The 24,286-nt window shown below is 39.6% G+C and overlaps 1 protein-coding gene across 1 annotated transcript in view; it reads left to right on the top strand.

The window, feature by feature from the left end:
- FAM186A (family with sequence similarity 186, member A) overlaps positions 1-24,286 on the top strand; it is an 85,127-nt gene that overhangs the window by 29,552 nt on the left and 31,289 nt on the right. The window contains exons 2-7 of the mRNA XM_010858073.1: positions 8,348-8,564; positions 9,480-9,650; positions 20,260-22,697; positions 22,878-23,633; positions 23,738-23,818; positions 23,890-24,276. Of these exons, the coding sequence (XP_010856375.1) occupies positions 8,348-8,564; positions 9,480-9,650; positions 20,260-22,697; positions 22,878-23,633; positions 23,738-23,818; positions 23,890-24,276 (4,050 nt within the window). The remainder of the gene's footprint in view (positions 1-8,347; positions 8,565-9,479; positions 9,651-20,259; positions 22,698-22,877; positions 23,634-23,737; positions 23,819-23,889; positions 24,277-24,286) is intronic.

Raw genomic sequence — 24,286 nt, 5'->3', positions numbered from 1 at the left:
AGACTCTTGAGAGTCCCTTGGACTGCAAGGAGATCCAACCAGTCCATTCTAAAGGAGATCAATCCTGGGTGTTCATTGGAAGGACTGATGCTAAAGCTGAAACTCCAGTACTTTGGCCACCTCATGTGAAGAGTTGACTCACTGGAAAAGACTCTGATGCTGGGAGGGATTGGGGGCAGGAGGAAAAGAGGACGACAGAGTATGAAATGGCTGGGTGGCATCACTGACTCAATGCACATGAGTTTGGGTGAACTCCGGGAGCTGGTGATGGACATCGAGGCCTGGCGTGCTGCAATTCATGGGGTCGCAAAGACTTGGACACGACTGAGCGACTGAACTGAGCTGAACTGAATGATTAGTGATGTTGAGCTTTTATTCATATGTTTGTTGGCCATTGATGCTGTTGTTGTTGTTCAGTTGCTAAGTTTTGTCCAACTTTTTGCAACCTCATGGACTGCAGCACGCCAGCCTTCCCGGTCCTTCACTATCTCCTGGAGTTTACTCCAACTCATGTCCTTTAAGTTGGTGATGCCATCCAACCATCTCATCCTCTGTTGCCCCCTTCTCCTCTTGCCCTCAATCTTTCCCAACACCAGTGTCTTTTCTAATGAGTTGACTCTTCGCATCAGGTGGCCAAAGTATTGGAGCTTCAGGTTCAGCATCAGAACTTCCAATGAATATTCAGGGTTAATTTCCTTTCGGATTGACTGGTTTGATCTCTTTGCTGTCCAAGGGACCCTCAAGAGTCTTCTCCAGCACCACAGTTCAAAAACATCAATTCTTCAGCACTCTGCCTTCTTTATGGCTCAACTCTCACATCCAAACATGACTACTGAAGAAACCATAGCTTTGCCTATATGGCCCTTTGTCAGCAAAGTAATGTCTCTGTTTTTTAATACACTGTCTAAGTTTGTCATAGCTTTTCTTCCAAGGACCAAGGGTCTTAATTTCATGGCCATTTATAAATCTTTTTTAAATGTCTATTCAAGTCCTTTTCCCATTTATGAATTGGGTTATTTATTTGATGTGAGTTGTAAGAATTCTTTATATATTGTAGTATTAACCCTTCATTAGATGTATGATTTGCAAATTCTTTTTTCCCCACTCCATAGGTTGCCTTTTTACTCTGTGAATTGTGTTCTTTGATGCAGAAAAGTTTTACATTTTGATTTGTTGGCTCAGTGGTAAAGCATCTGCCTGCAATGCAGGAGACACGGGTTCATTCCCTGGGTTGGGAAGATCCCCTGGAGAAGGAAATGGCAACCCACTCCAATATTCTTGCCTGGAAAATTCCATGGACAGGTGCCTGGCCGGCTATAGTCCATGGGGTGGCAAAAGAGTCGGACACGACTTATCGACTAAACACTCTATTTTTACTTTTGTTGCCTGTACTTTTGGTACCAAATCCAATGTCATGAAGCTTTTCTCTCTACATTTTCTATGTTTTATAGTTTTAGGTCTTATGCTTAGGTTTTTTAGTTCATTTTGAGTTAATATTTATATATGGTATAAGATAAGTGTCTTACTTCATTCTTGCATGGATGTATCCAATTTTCCCAACATCATTTGTTGACAGATTGTCCTCTCCCATTAAAAAGCCTTGACACTCTCATCAAAATTATTTGACCAGGGACTTCCCTAGTGGCCCAATGGCTAAGACTCCACACTCCCAATACAGGGGATCGGGGTTCAATCCCTGGTCAGGGAACTAGATCCCACATCCCCCAACTGAGAGTCCGAGTTCCGTGACTATAGATCGTGCATGCTGCAGAAGATCCAAGATTCCGAGTGCCACAACTAAGATCCAGCACAGCCAAATAAATTTTTTTAAGTTAAAAAAAATTATTTAACCATATGTGTGAAAGCTTGTTTCTGGGCTTTGTATTCTATATGTCTCTTATAATTAAAATATGTCATTTAACTACTGTAAATTTACAATAATGATTGAAAATGAGACGTATGAGATCTCTAACTTCATTCTTCAAGACCATTTTGGGTATTCGGGGTTCCTTGAGATTCCACATGAATCCTAAAGATGTACTTCTATTTCTGCACAATCATTGAGGTTTTGCTAATGAGCGCAGTAGCTGTAGATTCGTTCAATAGTATTAATGTTTTAACATTGTCTTTAGCCTTCTTGGTTGTTTATTATGAATAATTTTATTCTTCTGATGCTACTGTAATTAGAATTGTTCTCTTAATTTCCTTTTCCGATTTTAAAAAGTTTTTTATTTAAAATTTTTTTATTAAAAAAATTTATTTATTTTTGGCTGTGCTGGGTCTTCACTGCTGCATGCAGACTTTCTCTAGTTGCGATGCACAGGCTTCTCATTGCAGTGGCTTCTCTTGTTTGGAGCACAGGCTCTAGGGTGCATGGTCTCAAGTAACTGGGATGCTAGCGCTTAGTTGCCCTGCGGCATGTGGAATCGTCCCCAAGCCAGAGATCAAACCTGTGTCCCCTGCATTGGCAGGCAGATTCTTAACCACTGAACCACCAGGGAAGTCCACAATTGATTTTTTAAATTCGATTTATTTCAACTAAACTAAAAAAAAAAAAATGGTTCACCCATTTTTCACACCATCCCTACCTCCACCTCTGGTAACAATCAAATTCTTCTTTGTAGCTTTGAACTTAGTTTTATTTTAGATTTCACATGTAAGAAAGATCATATGGTATTTCTCTTCCTCTGACTTATTTCTCTTAGCGTAATGCCCTCAAAGTCAATCCATGTTGTTGCAAATGGAAAACCTTTATCTTTTTCTACAGATGAATACTATTTCATTGTATATTTGGGTAGGTGTATATAATACACATACATTTATCTGTTCATTATTGATGGATTCTTGGATCGTTTCCGTATTTTGGCTATTGAAAATAATGCTACAGTGAACATGGGAATACATATTTGTTTTCTAATTACTATTTGTATTTTCTATAGCTAAAAATACCCAAAAGCAGAATTCCTGGATCATATTGTAGATCTATTTTTAATTTTTTGAGGAACCTCCATTTTGTTTTCCATAGTTATTGTTATTCACTCACTAAGTCATGTCTGACTCTTTGCGACCCCATGGACTGCAGCACACCAGGCTCCTCTGTCCTCCACTATCTCCCAGAGTTTTCTCAAATTCATTTTTACTGAGTTGGTGGTGCTATCTAGCCATCTCATCTCCTGCTGCGCCCTTCTTTTGCCTTCAGTCTTTCCCAGCATCAGGGTCTCCAGTGAATCCGCTCTTAGCATCAGGTGGCCAAAGTATTGGAGCTTCAGCTTTTTTTTTTCCATAGTGGCTGCACCAATTTACTCCACTAATAATGCATGAGGATTTCCTTCTCCCCACATCCTTGCCAACACTAACAAGTGTTATTATTTCCAATCTTTTTGATAACAGTCATTCTAACAGGTGTGTGGTACATTTCATTGTGATTTTGATTTGCATTTTCCTGATGATTAATGACAGTAATTATCTTCTTATGTACCCACTGAACATCTATATGTCTTTGTTGGAAAAATGTCTATGTAGATCTTCTGTCCATATTTTAATCAGATTGTTTGGGTTTTTGCTATTGAGTTGTATTACCCCATTATCAGACATATGATTTGCAAATATTCCCCCCCACTCAGTAGGTTGTTTTTTCATTTTGTTGATGGTTTCCTTTGCTGTGAAGAAGGTTTTTAGTTTGATGCAGTCCTACTTGTTTATTTTTGCTTTTGTTACCTTTGCTATGGTGTGAAATCCAAAAAATTATCACCAAGAACAATGTCAAGGAGATTACTGCCTATGTGTTTTCTTCTGGAATTTTTATAGTTTGAGGTCTTACATTCAAGTTTCTCATCCATTTTGAGTTAATTTTTATGCATGGTGTAAGATAGCAATCCCCAGTTTCTTTCTTCTGTATGTGGCTGCCGTTTTTCCAGCACCATGTATTGGAAAGACTGTCCTTTCCCCAGCGTATATCCTTGGCTGCTTTGTCGTAAATTTACCATATGTGTGTATGGGTTTATTTCTGGACTTTCTTTTCTATTCCATTGATCTGTGGGTCTGTTTTTATGTCATATTGTTTTAATTTCTATAACTTTGTACTATTATTTGAAATCAAGGAGCTCCAGCTTTGTTGTTCTTTCTCAGTATTGCTTTAGCTATTCAGAGCCTCTTATGATTCCATACAAATTTTAGGGCTTTTTGTTCCATTCCTATAAAAAATGTTATTGGAATTTTGAAAACGATTGCTTTCTATGTGTAGACTGCTTTGGGTGGTATGAATATTTTAATTCTTAGGAGAATTAACAATATTAATTTCTTCATTTCTTTCATTTATGTCTTTCATTTCCAATATATAGGTCTTTCACCTCAGTTAAATTTATTGCCAGGTATTTTTTTTTATGCAATTGTAAATGGGATTATTTTCTTAATTTCTCTTTCTGATAGTTCATTATGAGTATATAGAAAATTAAACATATCTATTTATTTATTAGGCTGCATCAATCTTAGTTTTGCAGGATCTTTGCTGTGCCATGTGGAATCTTTTGCTGTAGTGCGTGGACTTTCTAGTTGTGGCGTGTGGGCTGCAGAGTGCGCAGGCTCAGTAACTGTGGGGCATGGGCTAGGTTGCTCTGTGTCATGTGGGAGCTTAGCTCCCCGACCAGGAGTCAAATGCATGTCCTTGCATTGCAAGGCAGATTCTCAACTACTGTACCACCAGGGAAGTCCCAGAAAATTAAACATGCTTTTTTTGTGTGTGTGATTTTGTATCTTGCAACTTTGCTGAATTCATTTATTTGTCCTAACAGGTTTGGGGTGTATGTGTGTGTGTGTGTGTGTGTGTGTGTAAGCTTTAGAGTTTTCAACATATAATATCATATCATCTGCAAACAAATATTATTTTTTTCTTTTCCAATTTTGATTTTTTTAAATTTATTTTTCTCCCGAATTACTCTGGCTAGGACTTCCAGTAATATGTTGAATAGAACTGATGAGAGTTGGAATCCTTTACTTGTTCCTAATCTTAGAGGAATAACTTTCAGATTTTCACCTTTCAGTGTGATGTTAGCTGTGGGCTTGTCATATATGACATTTATTATATTGAAGTATTTTCCCTTTACACCTGCTTTGCTGAGAGCTTTCATCATGAAAGGGTGTTGAATATTGTCACATGCTTTTTCTGTATCAGTTGAGATGATCATATGATTTTTTCCTTCATTTTGTTAATTTGGTGTATTTCATTCATTGATTTTCACATGTTGAACCATTTTTGTATCCCTGGAATAAATCCCACGTGTTTGTGGTATATAATTCTATCAATATGGTGCTAATTCTATTTAGTATTTTGTTGAGGATTTTTGCAACAAAATTTATAGAGATGTTGATCTGTAGCGGGTTTTTTTTTTTTTTTCAATATCTTTATCCATCTTGGTATGAGGGTAATTCTGGCCACAAAGAATGAATTGAGAAGAGTTCTTTTCCATTCTGTGGGAGAATATATGAGAAGTTGGTAACACTTTTTCCTTAATCACCATGTTATGTGTTAGTTTGTAATGTTATTCTTCATCACTTGGCTTATCAAACTTTGTCTCTGCTCTCCTGTATTTCTGACTTAATTTACTGCAACTGCATTACCTATTTCTGACTGCAGTAATTCTAGCACCTAACATTTGATTACTCTTTTGGCATGGCGATTTGGTTTGCAAAATTCAAATCTCACTGCTGTTGTAAAGAGTGTAGAGGAAGTTAGGTTTATCTGAAGCCAAATTGAGAAAGTAATTGATAAAGTTGGAAAAGATGGAGCAGTGGTTCTCCATCTATCAGATTTACTATGCCCTTTAAAAATATTTTTAACGTCCCTTTTGTTCCTCTGACATGAATTTCCTAGATAAGATATCTACACTCATACTTTAAAAAATTATTATATGAAGGTAAATAAAAGTGCTAAATTTAATAACATGCATTTCAATGTGTAAATTCTAAGTCAAACTTCACTAGAAGACATTACAAAGATGTAGCAGAGGCTTGCATCTTTATGCAGAATTAAAATAAATATGAAAGCTATGAATATAGGCTGAAACAAATGCAGGTTTATTGCAGTGACATTACATACTATTAGCAATAGTGCATTGCTGGTTGGTACTATGGTGAACATTTTATTGGTGAATGGTGAAATTTTATTGGCAAAATCCTAAAGAACATTTTCTTTTGATTTGCATAATATTTGCATTCCTGGAAATTTCAGTAAGCAATTAAACTTGGTAGGAACTTACTTTCCATTTATACTTTAAAAAGAACAAGTTTCTAGGCTCAGATAATTATAAACAGATTTTATGTAACTCATGAATATCCCATTGGACTGAAAATTTATGCGGGATGAGCCAATTCTTAAATATGTATACTGTCCATTGCACATAGGGTGGGCTGGCACAACTTAGCATCCTTTACTAAGTACAATGTGTTCCCTTCCATTCATTGTTACAACCTAAAGGGCTTTTCTTTGGCAGACATTATGACCTTTTTTTTTAAGCTTATAGATGTATCTTTATTTTTTGGCTATGGCATGTGCTGTGCATGGGCTTTCTCTATCTGTGGTGGTGGGGTGGGGGTTCTACTCTCTGTTGCAGTGTGTGGGCTTCTCATTGCAGTGGCTTCTCTTCTGCATGGGCTCCAGGGACATGGGGCATGGGCTCCAGGCATGCAGGCTTCTGTAGTTGCAGCACATAGCTTCTGTAATTGCAATTCGCGGGCTCTAGAGCACTGGCTCGAGGGCTTCGTTGCTCTGCAGCATGTGTGATTTTCTGGGACCAGGGATTGCACTAGTGTCCCTTGCATTGCAATGCAGATTCTTAACCACTGAACCACCAGGGAAGTCCACCTCTCTCTCTCTTTCTTTTTTTGGCTGAGCTGGGTCTTTTTGCTTTCCGTGGGCTTTCTCCAGTTGTGTGAGCGGGGTCTACTCTTTGTTGCAGTGCTCAGGCTTCTCTTGTGGCTGAGCACAGGCTCTAGGAGCATGGGCTTCAGTAACTGTAGAACCTGAGCTCAGTAGTTGCAGTTCCAGGGCTTTGGAGTAAGGGTTCAGTAGCTGTGGTGCATGAGCTTAGTTGATCTGCTGCATGTGGACTATGCCTGGACCCAACATCGAACCCATGTCCCCTGCATAAGCAGGCAGATTCCTATTCCTGTACCACCAGGAAGTCCCATAAATTTCTAAATGCCATATATGAGGCAGTAATTACCCCCACTGAGAACTACTAGAATAAAGTGATGAACAGAAGAAATTTACTGATAGATTCTTGAGGAGGGGAAATAATGAAATAAAAGTCATGTTGTGGAATATTCCAATAGCTGCTTTCCAGGTGTAAGGGTTAATTTTTTTAAAAGTAATTTCCTTTAATTAGTTTGTTTATAGCTGCTGCTACTAAGTCACTTCAGTCGTGTCCGACTCTGTGTGACCCCATAGACAGCAGCCCACCAGGCTCCCCCGTCCCTGGAATTCTCCAGGCAAGAACACTGGAGTGGGTTGTCATTTCCTTCTCCAATGCACGAAAGTGAAAAGTCAAAGTGAAGTCGTTCAGTTGTGTCCGACCCTTAGCAACCTCATGGACTGCAGCCTTCCAGGCTCCTCCGTCCATGCGATTTTCCAGGCAGAAGTACTGGAGTGGGGTGCTATTGCCTTCTCCATTGTTTATAGCAGCCATAGTCTATAAGGCATTTCACACATGTTACATGTTTCAGATCAACTGTAAACTTAGCATCTCCATTATTTTACAGATGAGTCATGATTGTAGAAAATAATTTTTTAAAGAGTTATCTTTTTAAAAACAATTTTTATTTATTTTTTCAGCTGTGCTGGGTCTTCGTTGCTGTGAGGGTTTTCTCTAGTTGCAGCAAGAGGAGGGCTATTCTCTAGTTTCAGGCTTCTCATTGAAGTGGCTTCTCTTGTGGAACATGGGCTCTACAGAGAGGGGACTTCAGTAGTTGTGGTGTATGGGCTTACTGCCCTATGGCATGTGGAATATTCCCAGACCAGGGATCAAACCCATGCCCCTACATTGGCAGGCGGATTCTTAACCACTGGATCACCAGGGAAGTCCACTAAAAATCATTTTAAGGAGGGAGCTAGAGTTAGAATCCAGATGTAGTTTCAAACCAAATATTCTTTTCATTATATCATAGAAATTCTAGGATGAAGGCAGAGAAAAAAATTAAAAGGAAAATCTTAGACTTACAGAAAAATTAGAATTAAAAAGCTTTTGATTAGAGAACTTTATAGTGACTATCACTGACATTCTGGGAAGACAGGTGATCAAATCTTATTGTCAAACAGGACTTATTACTATAATCTCCCTTCTTATTCTTATAGTATCTTAATATGCAGCTGGCAGACATAATGCAAAATGTGAAGCGTATAATAAATCGCTATACTGCGGATGAAAATATGCATGCTGGAAGGAAAATATCCCTTATAGAACATAAGAAACGGAGAGGAAGCTTGCTGGAGAAAATAGTTGCTTGCGCTAAGACTGCTGAAATTAAAGACAAGACTCTTGCCTACATTCTGGCCTGGTTGGAAGAATGGAGTAAGTTTCCAGAAGTGATTTAAAGTTAATGAAAACCTACAGAACAGAATTAGAAGTAAATTTTGAAGGATTAGAAGACTAAAGAAGGAAAGGCTAAGATGGTTAAACAGTTGCACTCTGTTTCAGAAAGAATAAAATAAGGAAAACAAGTTTGCTCACTTAGCATGCTCCTGCCCAGTGTCTTAATGCTTCCTAGTCCCTTGCCTGGAACATTTTCTACCAGGTAGCCACACGGTTTATTCTCTGCTTATACCTCACTTTAAAATGAGGTGTTCTCTGACCATCCCCATTCTCTACACCTGGCACTGTCTGTTATTCTTTGTGTATAGCTTTTCTTACCATCTGGCACACTTTATAATTAATATTTTTTAAATTTTGTTTGTTTTCTTTCACTAGAATATAAATAATAATAAAGTCAGGGAATTAGTTTTATTCAATGCTGTGTCTTCAGCATCTAGAATAGTATATGACAGAGGAGAGTCTAGTTGAGTGAAAGAATGAATAAGCTAAGAATACAAAAAAGAGAAGTTTCATTTAGTTACAAGAAATTTCATATAACAGGGGTTATGAAATACTAGAAAACTTACAAGGGAGTTAATTGGGGTTTTAATCCCCAGTATTAAAGCATATAATCACATTTTAGACCTTTATCCCTGATATCAGGGAATTAAACCAATTAGATACCTTTTAACTATATTTTAAGCATATATTCATGCCCAAGATTTACTGTTCAGTCTTCTATTCCAAGTCTTTTCTTTTTTCATTTCTTCACAGAGAAAATCCTCAGAATAGAAATAGGTATAAGGTATCTGTATTTCCCAATACTACAATATTGAGTAGGTAGCCAATATTATAAGCCTATATGGTTATAATTATTTTTCTGCACAAAAGTAATTTTTTTTTACTCTCTTCAAGATGTCACTTTGTCTGAGATCACTGCAATTGATATTGAAGAACACCATCAATGTTTAGCACAAATGGAGATGTTACCAGAAACGTTCAAAGCTATTGAGAACAATGTCAAGATACTAAGCAGAATTAGTATGTTTTTGCTTGAAGAAAAGAAGAAACAAAAGAAAAAAACAGGTAAGAGTGCTCTAAGACATTGGATATAGATTTTACTTTTTCTAAAAAACAGCTTTATTGAGGTATAATTTACATACCATAAAGTTTACCCACAATAGTTGTATAATTCAATGGCTTTTAATACATTTAGAGTTGTGCAACTATCACCACAGTCTAACTTTAGAACATTTTATGATCCACAAAAGATCCCTCAGGCCCATTTGCAGTCAATCCTCATTCCCACCTTCAGCCCCAGACAATCAATAATCTATTTTCTGTCTCAATAGATTTGCCTTTCTTGGATATTTCATAAAATTGAATCATATTTCACATAGTCCTTTATGTCTGGCTTCTTTCATTTAGCATAATGTTTTTACGTTCAGCCGTGTTACAGAATGAATCACAGTTTCTTCCTTTCTAGTGCCAGTTGTACACCACTGTTTGCATATACCAGACCTTATTTATCCATTTACCAGTTCATTTGCATTGCTCCCACTTTTTCATGTTTTTGAATAATGCCACTATGAACACACATGTATGTTTTTGTATGAACATAAATTTTCATTTCTTTTTGGAGATACCTAGGAGCAGAATTTCTATGTCATTTATTTATCTATTGCTGGTAAACATATATTTAACTTTTTAAGAAATTATTAGCTGATTTCCCAAGTGATAGCACCATTTCAATTTTCATCAGCAATGCATTAGGGTTCCACTTATTTCACATTTTCAACAACACTTGTTATTGTCTTTTTTTTCTTTTTTTTAAAGTATAATTGCTTTACAATGTTGTGTTAGTTTCCACTGTCTTTTTTATTTTACTTTCTTAATAGCTGTGAGGTGGTTTCTCATTGTGGCTTTAATTTGCATTTCCCTGACTAATGATGTTGAGCACTTTGTCATGTGCTTATTGGTCATTCCTATATCTTCTTTGATGAAGCATCTATTCAAATACTCATTTTTCTTATTGAGTTTTAAGAGCTTCTTAGATATTCTGGATAACAAGTCCTTTTTCAGAAAAATAATTTGCAAATGTTTTCTCCCAGTCTGTGGCTTGTCTTTTCATTTTCTTAATGGTGCCTTGAAGCCCAGAAGTGTTTAATTCTGATGAAGTTCCATCAGTTTATCTTTTTTTTTTTTCTTATATGGATCATGGTTTTAGTGTTGCATTAAGAACTTGTATTATTCAGGGTTCAACTCTGAACCAAAAACCCTGAACCAAAAGGAGATTATATTTTATCTATCCATCGATCTAGCACACTGCACTTTGGAACATATTTTGTATTATTTTAATCCTTTTAAATGTACTGGGACTTGTTTTATAGCCTAGCATATGATCTATTCTGTAAAGCATTTCATGTGCTGTTGAAAAGAATATACACTACATGGTTGTCAGACAGAGTGTTTTACAGTTTGTTTATATTGTTCTACTCATATATATATATTCAATGATTTTCTATCTAGTTCTATCCCTTATTGAGAGTGGGATATTGAATTTTCCAATTATTATTGTTATTTCTCTTGAATTCTGCCAGTTATCGGCTTCCTGTATTTTAAGACTCGGTTGTTAGGTACACATATGATTATAACTGTGCAGCTTCCTGATGAACGGATGCCTTTATTTTTATAAAATGTCCTTTGTTGTCACTAGATACATTTCTTTTTCTTTGCCTTAAAGTCTATTTTGTTTGATACTTGTATAGTCTCTCTAGCTCTGCTGTGGTTATTGTTCAGTTCAGATATTTAGTCATGTCTGACTCTTTGAAACCCATGGACTACAGCACACCAGGCTTCCCTGTCCATCACCAACTCCTGGAGCTTACACAAACTCATGTCCTTTGAGTCAGTGATGCCATCCAAACATCTCATCCTCTGTTGTCATCCTCTTCTCCTCCTGCCTTCAATCTTTCCCAGCATCAGGGTCTTTTCTAATGAGTCAGTTCTTCACATCAGGTGGCCAAAGTGTTGGAGTTTCAGCTAAAGCATCAGTCCTTCCAATGAATATTCAGGACTGATTTCCTTTAGGATGAACTTGTTGGATCTCCTTGCAGTCCAAGGGACTCTCAAGAGTCTTCTCCAACACCACAGTTCAAAAGCATCAATTCTTTGGTGTTCAGGTTTCTTTTGGTTCAACTCTCACATCCATACATGACTACTGGAGAAACCATAGCTTTGACTAGATGGACCTTTGTCAGCAAAGTAAGGTCTCTGCTTTTTAAAATGCTGTCTAGGTTTGCCATAGCTTTCCTCCAAGGAGCAAGCATCTTTTAATTTCATGGCTGCAGTCACCATCTGCAGTGATTTTGGAACCTGAGAAAATAAAATCTGTCACTGTTTAAATTGTTTCCCCATCTATTTGCCATGAAGTGATGGGACCAGATGCCATGACCTTCATTTTTTAAGGCTGAGTTTTTAGCCAGCTTTTCACTCTCCTCTTTCATTTTCATCAAGAGGCTCTTTAGTTCCTTTTAGCTTTCTGCCATAAGGGTGGTGTCACCTGTGTATCTGAGGTTATTGATATTTCTCCCAGCAATCTTGATTCCACCTTGTGCTGCATCCAGCCCAGCATTTCATATGATGTACTCTGCATATGACAGAATGATCTCTGTTTGTTTCCAAGGCAAACTATTCAATATCACATTAATCCAAGTTTATGCCCTGACCAGTAATGCTGAAGAAGCTGAAACTCAATGGTTCTATGAAGACCTATAAGACCTTCTACAACTAACACCCAAAAAAGATGTGATTTTCATTATAGGGGACTGGAATACAAAAGTAGGGAGTCAAGAAATACCTGGAATAGCAGGCAAATTTGGCCTTGGAGTACAAAATGAAGCAGGGCAAAGGCTAACAGAGTTCTGTCAAGAGAACACACTGGTCATAGCAAATAACCTCTTCCAACAACACAAGAGAAGACTCTGCAGATGGACATCACCAGATGGTCAATATCGAAATCAGACTGATTATATTCTCTGCAGCTGAAGATGCAGAGGTTCTATACAACCAGCAAAAACAAGACCAGGAGCTGACTGTGGCACAGACCACAAACTGAGAGACAAATTCAGAGTTAAACTGAAGAAAGTAGGGAAAACCACTTGATGATTCAGGTATTACCTAAATCAAATCCCTTATGACTATACAGTAGAAGTGACAACTAGATTCAAGGGATTAGATCTGCTAGACAGGGTGCCTGAAGAACTATGAACGGAAGTTTGTGACATTGTACAGGAGGCAGGGATCAAGACCATCCCCAAGGAAAAGAAATGCAAAAAGGCAAAATGGTTGTCTGAGGAGGCCTTACAAATACCTGTGAATAGAAGAAAAGGGAAAGGAGAAAATGAAACATATACCCATTTGAATGCAGAGTTCCAAAGAATAGCAAGGAGAGATAAGAAAGCCTTCCTCAGCAATCAGTGCAAAGAAATAGAGGAAAACAATAGAATGGGAAAGTCTAGAGATCTCTTCAAGAAAATTAGAGATACCAAGGGAACATTTCATGCAAAAATGGGCACAATAAAGGACAGAAATGGTATGGACCTAACAGAAGCAGAAGATATTAAGAAGAGGTGGCAAGAATACACAGAAGAACTGTACAAAAAAGATCTTCACAATCCAGATAATCACCATGGTGTGATCACCATGAGCCAGACATTCTGGAATGCAAAGTCAAGTGGGCCTTAGAAAGCATCACTATGAACAAAGCTAGTGGAGGTGATGGAATTCCAGCTGAGCTATTTAAAATCCTAAAAGATGATGCTGTGAAAGCACTGCACTCAATATGTCAGCAAATTTGGAAAACTCAGCAGTGGCCACAGGACTGGAAAAGGTCAGTTTTCACTCAAATCCCAAAGAAAGGCAATGCCAAAGAATGCTCAAACACACAATTGCACTCATCTCACACACTAGTAACATAATGCTCAAAATTCTCCAAGCCAGGCTTCAACAGTATGTGAACCATGAACTTCCAGATGTTCAAGCTGGATTTAGAAAAGGCAGAGGAACCAGAGATCAAATTGCCAACATCCGTTGGATCATCAAAAAAGCCAGAGAGTTCCAGAAAAATATCTACTTCTGCTTTATTGACTATGCTAAAGCCTTTGACTGTGTGGACCACAGCAAACTCTGGAAAATTCTTAAAGTGATGGGAATACCAGACCACCTGACCTGCCTCTTGAGAAATCTGTATGCAGGTCAGGAAGCAACAGTTAGAACTGGACGTGGAACAACAGACTGGTTCCAAATCAGGAAAGGAGTATATCAAGGCTGTATATTGTCACCCTGCTTATTTAACTTATATGAAGAGGACATCATATGAAATGCTGGGCTGGAGGAAGCACAAGCTGGAATCAAGATTGCCAGGAGAAATATCAATAACCTCAGATATGCAGATGACACCACCCTTATGGCAGAAAGTGAAGAGAACTAAAGAGTCTCTTGGTAAAAGTGAAAGAGAGTGAAAAAGTTAGCTTAAAACTCAACATTCAGAAAACTAAGATCATGGCATCTGGTCCTGTCACTTCATGGCAAATAGATGGGGAAACAGTGGAAACAGTGGCTGACTTTATTTTGGGGGGGCTCCAAAATCACTGCAGATGGTGATTGCAGCCATGAAATTAAAAGATGCTTGCTCCTTGGAAGATAAGTTATGACCAACCTAGACAGCATATTAAAAAGCAGAGATATTACTTTGCCAAAAAAGGTCCATCTAGTCAAAGCTTTGGTTTTTCCAGTAGTCATGTATGGATGTGAGAGTTGGACTATAAACAAAGCTGAGCACCAAAGAATTGATGCTTTTGAACTGTGGTGTTGGAGAAGACTCTTGAGAGTCCCTTGGACTGAAAGGAGAACAATCCAGTCCATTCTAAAGGAAATCAGTCCTGAATGTTCATTGGAAGGACTGATGCTGAAGCTGAAACCCTAATACTTCGGCCACCTGATGCAAAGAACTGACTCATTTGTAAAGACCCTGATTCTGGGAAAGATTGAAGGCGGGAGGAGAAGGGGATGACAGAGGATGAGATGGTTGGATGGCATTACCAACTCAATAGACATGAGTTTGAGTAAACTCCGGGAGTTGGCAATAGACAGGGAGGCCTTGCATGCTGCAGTCCTTGGGGTCACAAAGAGTCAGACACAACTGAGCGACTGAACTGAACTCTGTATATAAGTTAAATTAACAGGGTGACAGTATACAGTCTTGACATACTCCTTTCTCAATTTGTAACCAGTCCATTGTTCCATATCTGTTTCTAACTGTTGCTTCTTGACCTTCATACAGATTTCTCAGGAGGCAGGTAAGGTGGTCTGGAATTCCCAACTCTTGAAGAATTTTCCAGAGTTTGCTGTGGTCCACACATTCAAAGGGTTTGAAAGTCAATGAAGCAGAAGTAGATGTTTTCCTGGAGTTCTGTTGCTTTTTCAATGATCCAACGGATGTTGGCAATTTGATCTTTGGTCCCTTTGCCTTTTCAAAATCTAGCTTGAACATCTGGAAGTTCTTGGTTCACGTACTCTTAAAGCCTAGCTTGGAGAATTTGAGCATTTCTTTGCTAGCATGTAAGATGACTGCAGCTGTGCAGTAGTTTGAGCATTCTTTGGCATTGCCTTTCTTTGGGATTTCAGTGAAAACTGACCTTTTCCAGTCCTATGGCCACTGCTGAGTTTTCCAAAGTTGCTAGCATATTGAGTGCAGCTCTTTAACAGCATTATTTTTAGGATTTGAAATAGCTCAGCTGGAATTCCATCAGCTCAGCTAACTTTGTTCATAGTGACACTTCCTAAGGCCCACTTGACTTCACACTCCAAGATATATGGCTCTAGGTGAGTGATCACACCATCGTGCTTATCTGGGTCATTAAGATCTTTTTTTGTATAGTTCTTCTGTGTATTCTTGCCACCTCTTCTTAATATCTTCTGCTTCTATTAGGTCCATACCATTTCTGTCCTTTATTGTGCCCATCTTTGCAAGAAATGTTCCCTTGGTATCTCTAATTTTCTTGAAGAGAGCTCTAGTCTTTCCCTTCCATTGTTTTCTTGTGTTTCCTTGCACTGATCACTTAGGAAGATTTTCTTATCTCTCCTGTTCTTTGGAACTCAGCGTTCAGATGGCTATATCTTTCCTTTTCTCCTTTACCTTTCATTCTCTTTTTTTTCTCAGCTATTTGTAAGTTCTCCACAGGCAACTATTTTGCCTTCTTGCATTTCTTTTTCTTGGGGATGGTTTTGATCACCACCTCCCATACAATATTATGAACCTCTGCCCATAGTTCTTCAGGCACTCTGTTTATAAACATTGGATCTAATCCCTTAAGTCTATTGTCACTTCCACTGTATATAATCATAAGTGATTTCATACAGTTTTCATACAGTTTCATACACCACCTGAATTTTCTAGTGGTGTTTTTTCTACTTTCTTCAATTTAAGTCTGAATTTTGCAATAAGGAGTTCATGATCTGAGCCATAGTCAGATCTCAGTCTTGTTTTTGCTGACTGTATAGAGCTTCTCCATCTTTGGCTGAAAAGAATATAATCAATCTGATTTCTCTATTGACCATCTGGTGATGTCCATGTGTAGAGTCATTTCTTTTGTTGTTGGAAGAGGGTGTTTGCTGTGACCAGTGCATTCTCTTGGCAAAACTCTGTTAGCCTTTGCCCTGTTTCATTTTGTACTCCAAGGCCAAACTTTCCTGTTGCTCCAGGTATCTCTTGACCTCCTACTTTTGCATTCCAGTCCCCTATAATAAAAAGGACATCTTTCTTGGTGTTAGTTCTAGAAGGTCTCGTAGGTCTTCATAGAACCGTTCAGCTTCAGCTTTTTCGGCATTAGTGGTTGGTGCATAGACTTGGATTACTGTGATGCTGAATGATTTGCTTTGGAAACAGAGATCATTCTGTCATTTTTGAGACTGCACCCAAGTACTGTGGTTATTGTTAGTATAATTGAATCTAAGATGTGTTGCTTATATTTGGATCTTTTGGGTTTTTTAAAAAAATACAATCTGACAATCTCTGACTTTTAGCTCAGTTCAGTTCAGTCATGTCCAACTCTGCAAACCCATGGACTGCAGTAAGACAGGGTTCCCTGTCTATCACCAACTCCCAGAGTTTACTCAAACTTATGTCCATTGAGTCAGTGATACTACCAAGCATCTCATACACCCTCAGTCTTTCCCAGCATCAGGGTCTTTTCAAATGAATCAGTTCTTCACATCAGGTGGCCAAAGTATTGGAGTTTCAGCTTCAGCATCAGTCCTTCCAATGAATATTCAGGACTGATTTCCTTTAGGATGGACTGGCTGGATCTCCTTGCTGTCCAAGAGACTCTCAAGAGTCTTTTTCAGCACTACAGTTAAAAAGCATCAGTTATCTGGCTTTCAGCTTTCTTTATAGTTCAACTCTAGAGTTTTAGCTGGTGTGTTTAATTAATTCACATTTAATGTAATTATTGATATGGCTGGATATATATCTGCTATTTTGCTCATGTATCTTTTTTTTCCTTCTATTATTTTCTTGCCTCTGTGTTAAATAGGTATTTTCTAGTGTACCTTTTAATTCCACTTTTTCTTACATTTTCTTAGTGTTAGTTATAAGAATTGCAGTATACATCTTAAATTATCACAATCTTTTCCAGATTGGTACTAACTTAATTCCAGCGAAATATAGAATCTTTGCTCCAATAGTTCCACCCTCTTCCTCTCCTTTGTGCTTTGCCATGTACACTACATATTTAAGTCCAACAATATAGCTTTATAATTATTGTTTTATATGCTTGTCTTTTCATTAACTATGAGAGGAAAAAGAAAAAAATATTTTTGCTGTATTTTTATTTACCTACATATACTAGTGCTCTTTATTTCTTTGTGTGAAAATGCAAAATGTCAACATGAAAAAAGAATGGGAAAAAAAAAGTGACAGATTTTATTTTTGGGAGGCTCCAAAATCACAGCAGATGGTGACTGCACACCACGAAATTAAAAGATGTTTTCTCCTTGGAAGCAAAGCTATGACGAACCTAGATAGCATATTAAAAAGCAGAGACATCACTTTGCTGACAAACGTCTGCCTAGTCAAAGCTATGGTATTTTTCAGTAGTCATGTACAGATGTGAGTGCTGGACCATAAAGAAGGCTGAGTGCTGAAGAATTAGATGCTTTCGAACTATGGTGCTGGAGAAGACTGTTGAGAGTCCTTTGGACTACAAGATCAAACCAGTAAGTCCTAAAGGAAATGAGTCCTAAATATTCGTTGGAAGTTCTGATTTTGAAGCTGAAGCCCCAGTACTTTGGCCACCTGATATAAAGACCCGACTCACTGGAAAAGACCCTGATGCTGGGAGAGATTGAGGGCAGGTGGAGAAGGCGGTGACAAAGGATGAGATGGTTGGTGGCATCATCGACCCTATGAACATGAGTCTGAACAAATTTCAGGAGATAGTGAAGGACAGGGAAGCCTGGTGTGCTGCGGTTCATGGGATGGCAAAGAGTTGAACAGACTTAGCGAGTGAACAACATGAGAGTTGTACATGCGTGTACTTTGGGAAGAGTGTTATTTCAGGGAATGATGTATTACCTTCTAGTAATACAGCATCAAGTTTGGTAGCTATTTTTGAAGAACAATTTTGCTGGATATGAAATTCTTGGAAAGAAATGGCAACCCACTCCAGTAATCTTGCCTGGAGAATTCCATAGACAGAAGATCCTGGGCTACAGTTCAAGGGGTCGCAAAGAGTCAGACACTACTGAGCGACTAACACACACACACACGTTATTGTTTCAGCACTTTGAATATATCATTCCCTGACTTCTGCCTCCATTGTTTCCAGTAAGAAGTAACCTACTAAATTTCCTGTGGTTCCTCTGTACTGAGTCTCCTTTGATTGTTGAGTCATTTTTCACTTTTTGCTTTAAAGATTCTTATTTTGTCTGCTTTCAACAGTTTGACTATGATGTTCCAGGTATGGTTGTTTCTGTGTTTATCCCACTTAGAATTTGCTGAGCTTCTTGAATGTGTAGATTAATGTTTTTCCACAAATTTGGAATCATTTGTCCATTATTTCTTCCAATATATTTTAAAAGTATTTTTATTTATATATTTTAAAAATTTGACTGTGGTGGGTCTTAGTTGCAGCACATGGGGTCTTCAATCTTCACTGGCGCATGGGGTATCTTTGGTTGCGGCATGCAAACTCTTAGTTGTGGAATGTAGGATCTTGTTCCCTGACAAGGGATCAAACCCAGGTCCCTTGCATTGGGAGAATAGAGTCTTAGCCGCTGGACCACAGAGAAGTCCTCTCTTCAGATATTTTAAATGCCCCTCTCTCTTCTTCTGGGAACTCTATTGCTTGTACACTGGTATGCTTGATGGTATCCCACAAATCTCTGAGACTTTGCATTTTTCTTTATTGTTTTTTCCTCCCTGTTCTTCAGATTAGACAGTCTCTAGTAATCTAGCATTAGGTTTGCTGGTTATTTTCTTCTGTCAACTCACATGTGCTGTTAAGCCCTTTTGGTGAATTTTTCATTTCCGTTGTTGTACTATTCAACTCCAATTTTTCCACTTGGTTTTCTTTAAGTTTTTTTTTTTAATGTGGACAATTTTTAAAGTCTTTATTGAATCTGATGCAGTATTGCTTCTATTGTTTTACGTTCTAGTTTTTTTACCTCAAGGCTTGTGGGATCTTAGTTCCCTGATCAAGGATCAAACCCACCAGAGGACTCTTAACTACTGGACTGCCAGGGAAACCTCTGTTTTTATTTTTAAGCCTGAATTTTAGGGGTTACTTTTGGTTCAGCATAGCTAAGTGGTCAGTCAATGATCAGTCAATGATCAATTAATCCAGATTGATCTAGGAAGGCTTATACTCTTTGCTAATGAATCTGTTTATGGGTTAAAGTAGTATTGTTATAATGTTGCATTGCTCCAGATCAAATCAACCCCCTCAGGCAGCAGAGTTGTCAGTCTTCACAGCCTGTTTCACTCTGGTAGAACCTATACCAGGCCATAGGGCTAGGGAGTTGGAGATGGAAGCAGCTACAAGCTAAAACATCACAGCAAGTTTTTCTTGAACTAATTCTTCTCAATCTGTTGTATGCCTCTAGTCAGTTTCCAAAGTCCTAAAATGGTTGTTTTTGGCAATTTTGCTCAGCTTTTTTCTTGCTCTTTTGGGAAAAATTTGCTGAGTTTCTTATTCAGCCATTTTGAAAATCCCTTCAAATGTTTGCCTTCTATTTTTTGTGATCCTTCTGAAACAACTAAGGTTAGCTTTGACTCAGAAAAGGGGAAAAAGAAAGATAGGAACCCATTAAAGAAAATGGAAAGCACCAAGCATAAAACCAAAGGAAAATTTTGATATTCATCCTAATCTAATCTCAAAATTGTAACCTAAAATAAGTTGAGGTCACAGCTGAGTTCTTCTCCTAAACTCTGGAAGAAGAGCTTCTAGATAATTGTGGGGAAAGAGTCATTCTTTTGAAAATATTGAAAATTATTTTGGGGCCAAATTTCCCTAATGAAACTTCATTCTATATCTATCTGTTAATTTGGGCTAAATTCCTTAGTCTTAAACTTAGAGCACAGCACAAAAGGAGAAATGCAATCTCATTTATGTTTTATGCTTTTTTTTTCTTCTAGCATCTAGAAGTTCTCTATGGAAATCATGGAAAGAAAGAGTTATAAAGCGACCTGCAACAGCTCATGCTTTAAGACCAGATCAGATGATTAGTGATCAATTTGCCACAAAAACAAAGGTGTCAGAAATCCAAGATATGCTTCAGGAACTCATAGGTACTGCAATGTTCAATAAACTGGAAAATAATGCTATTAAATATATATCATCAACAACAGTAAACCTTTCTAAAGCTTTGAGTACACTAAATGATGAAGTGAAAGCTATTAACCTCCATACTTCTGATATGTATACAAGTGAGACAGTTGAAAGAGAACAAGAGATTTCCCTGAAGATCATACAAGATCTCAGTAAAAGAAATGAAATGCTTCAGCAAAAACTTCGAGAAGCAGAAGAAAAATATGAACACCTTATTCGATCCAAAGTTGCAGAGCAACAAGCATTGCCCACATCAACACAGAAAGTGTTACCTGAGCCTTCTCCACAATCAGCCATTAGCCAAGCTGACACAGAAAACAGTTTAGACAGTATTTTGGCCAAAGAATTTGAAAACATGTTAGATGAGGCCCCCAAAAAAGGGACCAAAGGCTTGGGGATCAAGTGGGACTCAACTCATTTATATGCAGCCCAAGGTGAAACAACTCCAGATTTAACTGGCCAGCAGAAAAAATCTTCTGGAGAGGTCACTGAAGATATGGTATCAGTGAAGAAAGGTGGTGCCTTTCAGAAAGATGGGGCTGACGAGTTCCAGTCACAGAAAAAAAAACATACAAAAGGCCCATCTGGGCAGGAGACCTCTGAATCGAATGTGAATGATAATAAAGGTAAACAGAAAGTCACAGGGACCAAACTCGATCACCACTTAGAATTACAAGCACTGGATAAGAAGAGAAAAGAAACAAAATCCTTTCCTGAAACCAAATCAAAGTCACTCACTGAATCAAAAAGTCAACATTTTCCTTCCGATTTCCCTTCTGACAAGAGCCAAGATGGTAAAAGTGGAACAAGTGGTATACTGGAACAACGCAGGGAGGCTAAGTCCAAACATTCACGGAGTAAAAGTCAAACTTCTACAGAAAATAAAGAGGCGCTCACCACTGAGTCAATGGACAGAGATGGCAGAAATGAGATGAGTAGCACACCAGAGCCATCCAGGTTGAGCAAACTTGACCATTCCTCTGAGAAAATAAAAGGAAAGAAACACCGTATCTCTCCAGGAAGCCCTACAGGAAAAGAAGAAAAATCTGAAGAGAAAGATGTGTCAGTCTTCACGAAGAAATTCAAGTCTCTTGAACTTGCTAAATCAGGTATTCCAGATGGCGAAAGTGAGCAGAGTAACCTAGAAGAATTTCAGAAAGCCGTAGTGTCATTCCTTAAAGAGAAAACTGATAACATAGGAAAGCCCTTGGATAAAAAGACTGTGTCAAAAGAAGAGTTATTATTAAAAAGATCAGAAGTTGAGAAATTAGGAATCATAAAGGCAAAAATGGAGGAATATTTCCAAAAAGTGGCTGAAACTCTGACAAAAATCTTAAGAAAATACAAAGATATAAAAAATGAAGGACGAATTGGAGAGAAAGCTTTGAAACAAAAAAAGGCAGTCTCATTTATGCCAGAACGGCATTCTCAGGAACCAACTAGTGCAAAGTCAGAAATTAGCACCTTAATTTCACAGGAGAGGCTTGACCCACTAACTGACAATTTAATACGAATGATCTTGACCGAAATAGAAAGTGAAAGGAATGTTCCAGAAGCCTCAACAGTAGGGACAGACTCTAAAGAGAAGGAAAAACAAGAGCTAGAAAAAAGGAGGTTTGAGATGATAAATAAGAATTTGGAGAAGGAAGAGGCATGGCTCCCAGTGAAGGAGGGAAAGCAAGGGCAACAGAAAGAGAAACAGTGGCAGGAAGAAGAGGTATGGAAGGGACAGCAAAAACACGAGATACAAAAGCAGATCGAGTCAGATGAGAAGCAAAAGCAAAGACAAGAGGAGAGAGAAGGGTATCAGAAGTCAAAGCAGCAGCAGTTGGAAGCATGGAAACAAAAAACGAAACAGCAAGGTGTGCCTTTGGAGGAGGAGAAAGGACAGCAGATGATGCAGGTTCAGAAGGAAGTGAGACATCTGGAGCAAGAAAGCAGTTTGGAGAGAGAGAAGAAGCAGAAGGCAAGGAGAAAGGTAGGGGACTATGAAAGTCAGAAGCAAAAAACCGCAAAGGAGATGAAGACATACGAACAACTAGAAGAGGTGCTCAGTCAGACTTCAATCACATTGTCTCACAGGTGGGAGAGCACACAGAAAGACACGCCGCAGACACACCAAAGAAAAGATTTCATTGGGAATCTTAAGAAATTAGGGGATCTGGCCGAAGGAAAGCATCCCATTCCAATTACTACTCCCATCTCCACACAGTTCTCATCCCGTGGACCCTCTTCTGTTCCTGGAGCGTCTCTTGCAAAGTCCATCACTCTTACCTCTAGGCTTGCCCAAGCAATGGAAACTGACCTCGCTTCTGAAGAGGCCGAGGCACTGGAAACCATGGACAGCTTTAATCAGGTTCAAGCGTTGGGGGAAACTACTACTCCTAAGATGCCTCGGGGTTTGGGAGTGGCTCTCAGTGCAGAGCAGGCCCAAGCTCTGGGGATTCCTATTACCCCTCAGCAAGCTCAAGATCAGGGCATCATGCTCACCCCTCAGCAGGTCAAGGCCTTGGGAGTCACTCTCACCCCTGAACAAGCTCAGGCACCAGGGATCACTCTCACCCCTCAACAGGCCCAGGCACTGGGGATCATTTTCACCCCTGAAGAGGCTCAGGCACCAGGGATCACTCTCACCCCTCAGCAGGTCCTGGCACTGGGGATTCCTATCACCCCTCAGCAGATCCAGGAAGTAGGGGTTTCTCTCACCCCTCAGCAGGCCCAGGCACTGGGGATCACTCTCACCCCTGAACAAGCTCAGGCTCCAGGGATCACTCTCACCCCTCAGCAAGCCCAAGCACTGGGGATACCTGTCACCCTTCAGCAAATTCAAGAAGTAGGTGCTTCTCTCACCCCTCAACAGGCTCAGGCACTGGGGATTCCTGTCACCCCTCAGCAGATACAGAAAGTGGGAGTTTCTCTCACCCCTCAGCAGGCCCAGGCACTGGGAATCATTCTCACCCCTGAACAAGCTCAGGCACCAGGGATCACTCTCACCCCTCGGCAGGTCCAGGCACTGGGAGTTCCTGTCACCCCTCAGCAGGTTCAAGCTCAGGGCATCAATCTTACCCCTCAGCAGGCCCAGGCACTGGGGATTTCAGTCACCCCACAGCATATCCCGGATGTGGGGGCTTCTCTCACCCCTCAACAGGCTCAGGCTTTGGGGATTCCTATCACTCAGCAGGCTGAAGCTCAGGGCATCACTCTCACCCCCCAGCAAGCCCAGGCACTGGGGATCACTCTCGCCCCTGAACAAGCTCAGGCTCCAGGGATCACTCTCACCCTCAGCAGGCCCAGGCACTTGGGATCACTCTCACCCCTGAACAAGCTCAGGCTCCAGGGATCACTCTCACCCCTCAGCAGGCCCAGGCACTTGGGATCACTCTCACCCCTGAACAAGCTCAGGCTCCAGGGATCACTCTCACCCTCAGCAGGTCCAGGCACTGGGAGTTCCTGTCACCCCTCAGCAGGTTCAAGCTCAGGGCATCAATCTTACCCCTCAGCAGGCCCAGGCACTGGGGATTTCAGTCACCCCACAGCATATCCCGGATGTGGGGGCTTCTCTCACCCCTCAACAGGCTCAGGCTTTGGGGATTCCTATCACTCAGCAGGCTGAAGCTCAGGGCATCACTCTCACCCCCCAGCAAGCCCAGGCACTGGGGATCACTCTCGCCCCTGAACAAGCTCAGGCTCCAGGGATCACTCTCACCCCTCAGCAGGCCCAGGCACTTGGGATCACTCTCGCCCCTGAACAAGCTCAGGCTCCAGGGATCACTCTCACCCCTCAGCAGGCCCAAGCACTTGGGATCACTCTTGCCCCTGAACAAGCTCAGCCAC

The sequence above is a fragment of the Bison bison genome, unplaced genomic scaffold (genome assembly GCF_000754665.1).
Source record: "Bison bison bison isolate TAMUID 2011002044 unplaced genomic scaffold, Bison_UMD1.0 scf7180017864383, whole genome shotgun sequence".
NCBI lineage: Eukaryota > Metazoa > Chordata > Mammalia > Artiodactyla > Bovidae > Bison > Bison bison.
This window is presented reverse-complemented; position numbering and strand designations above follow the sequence as displayed.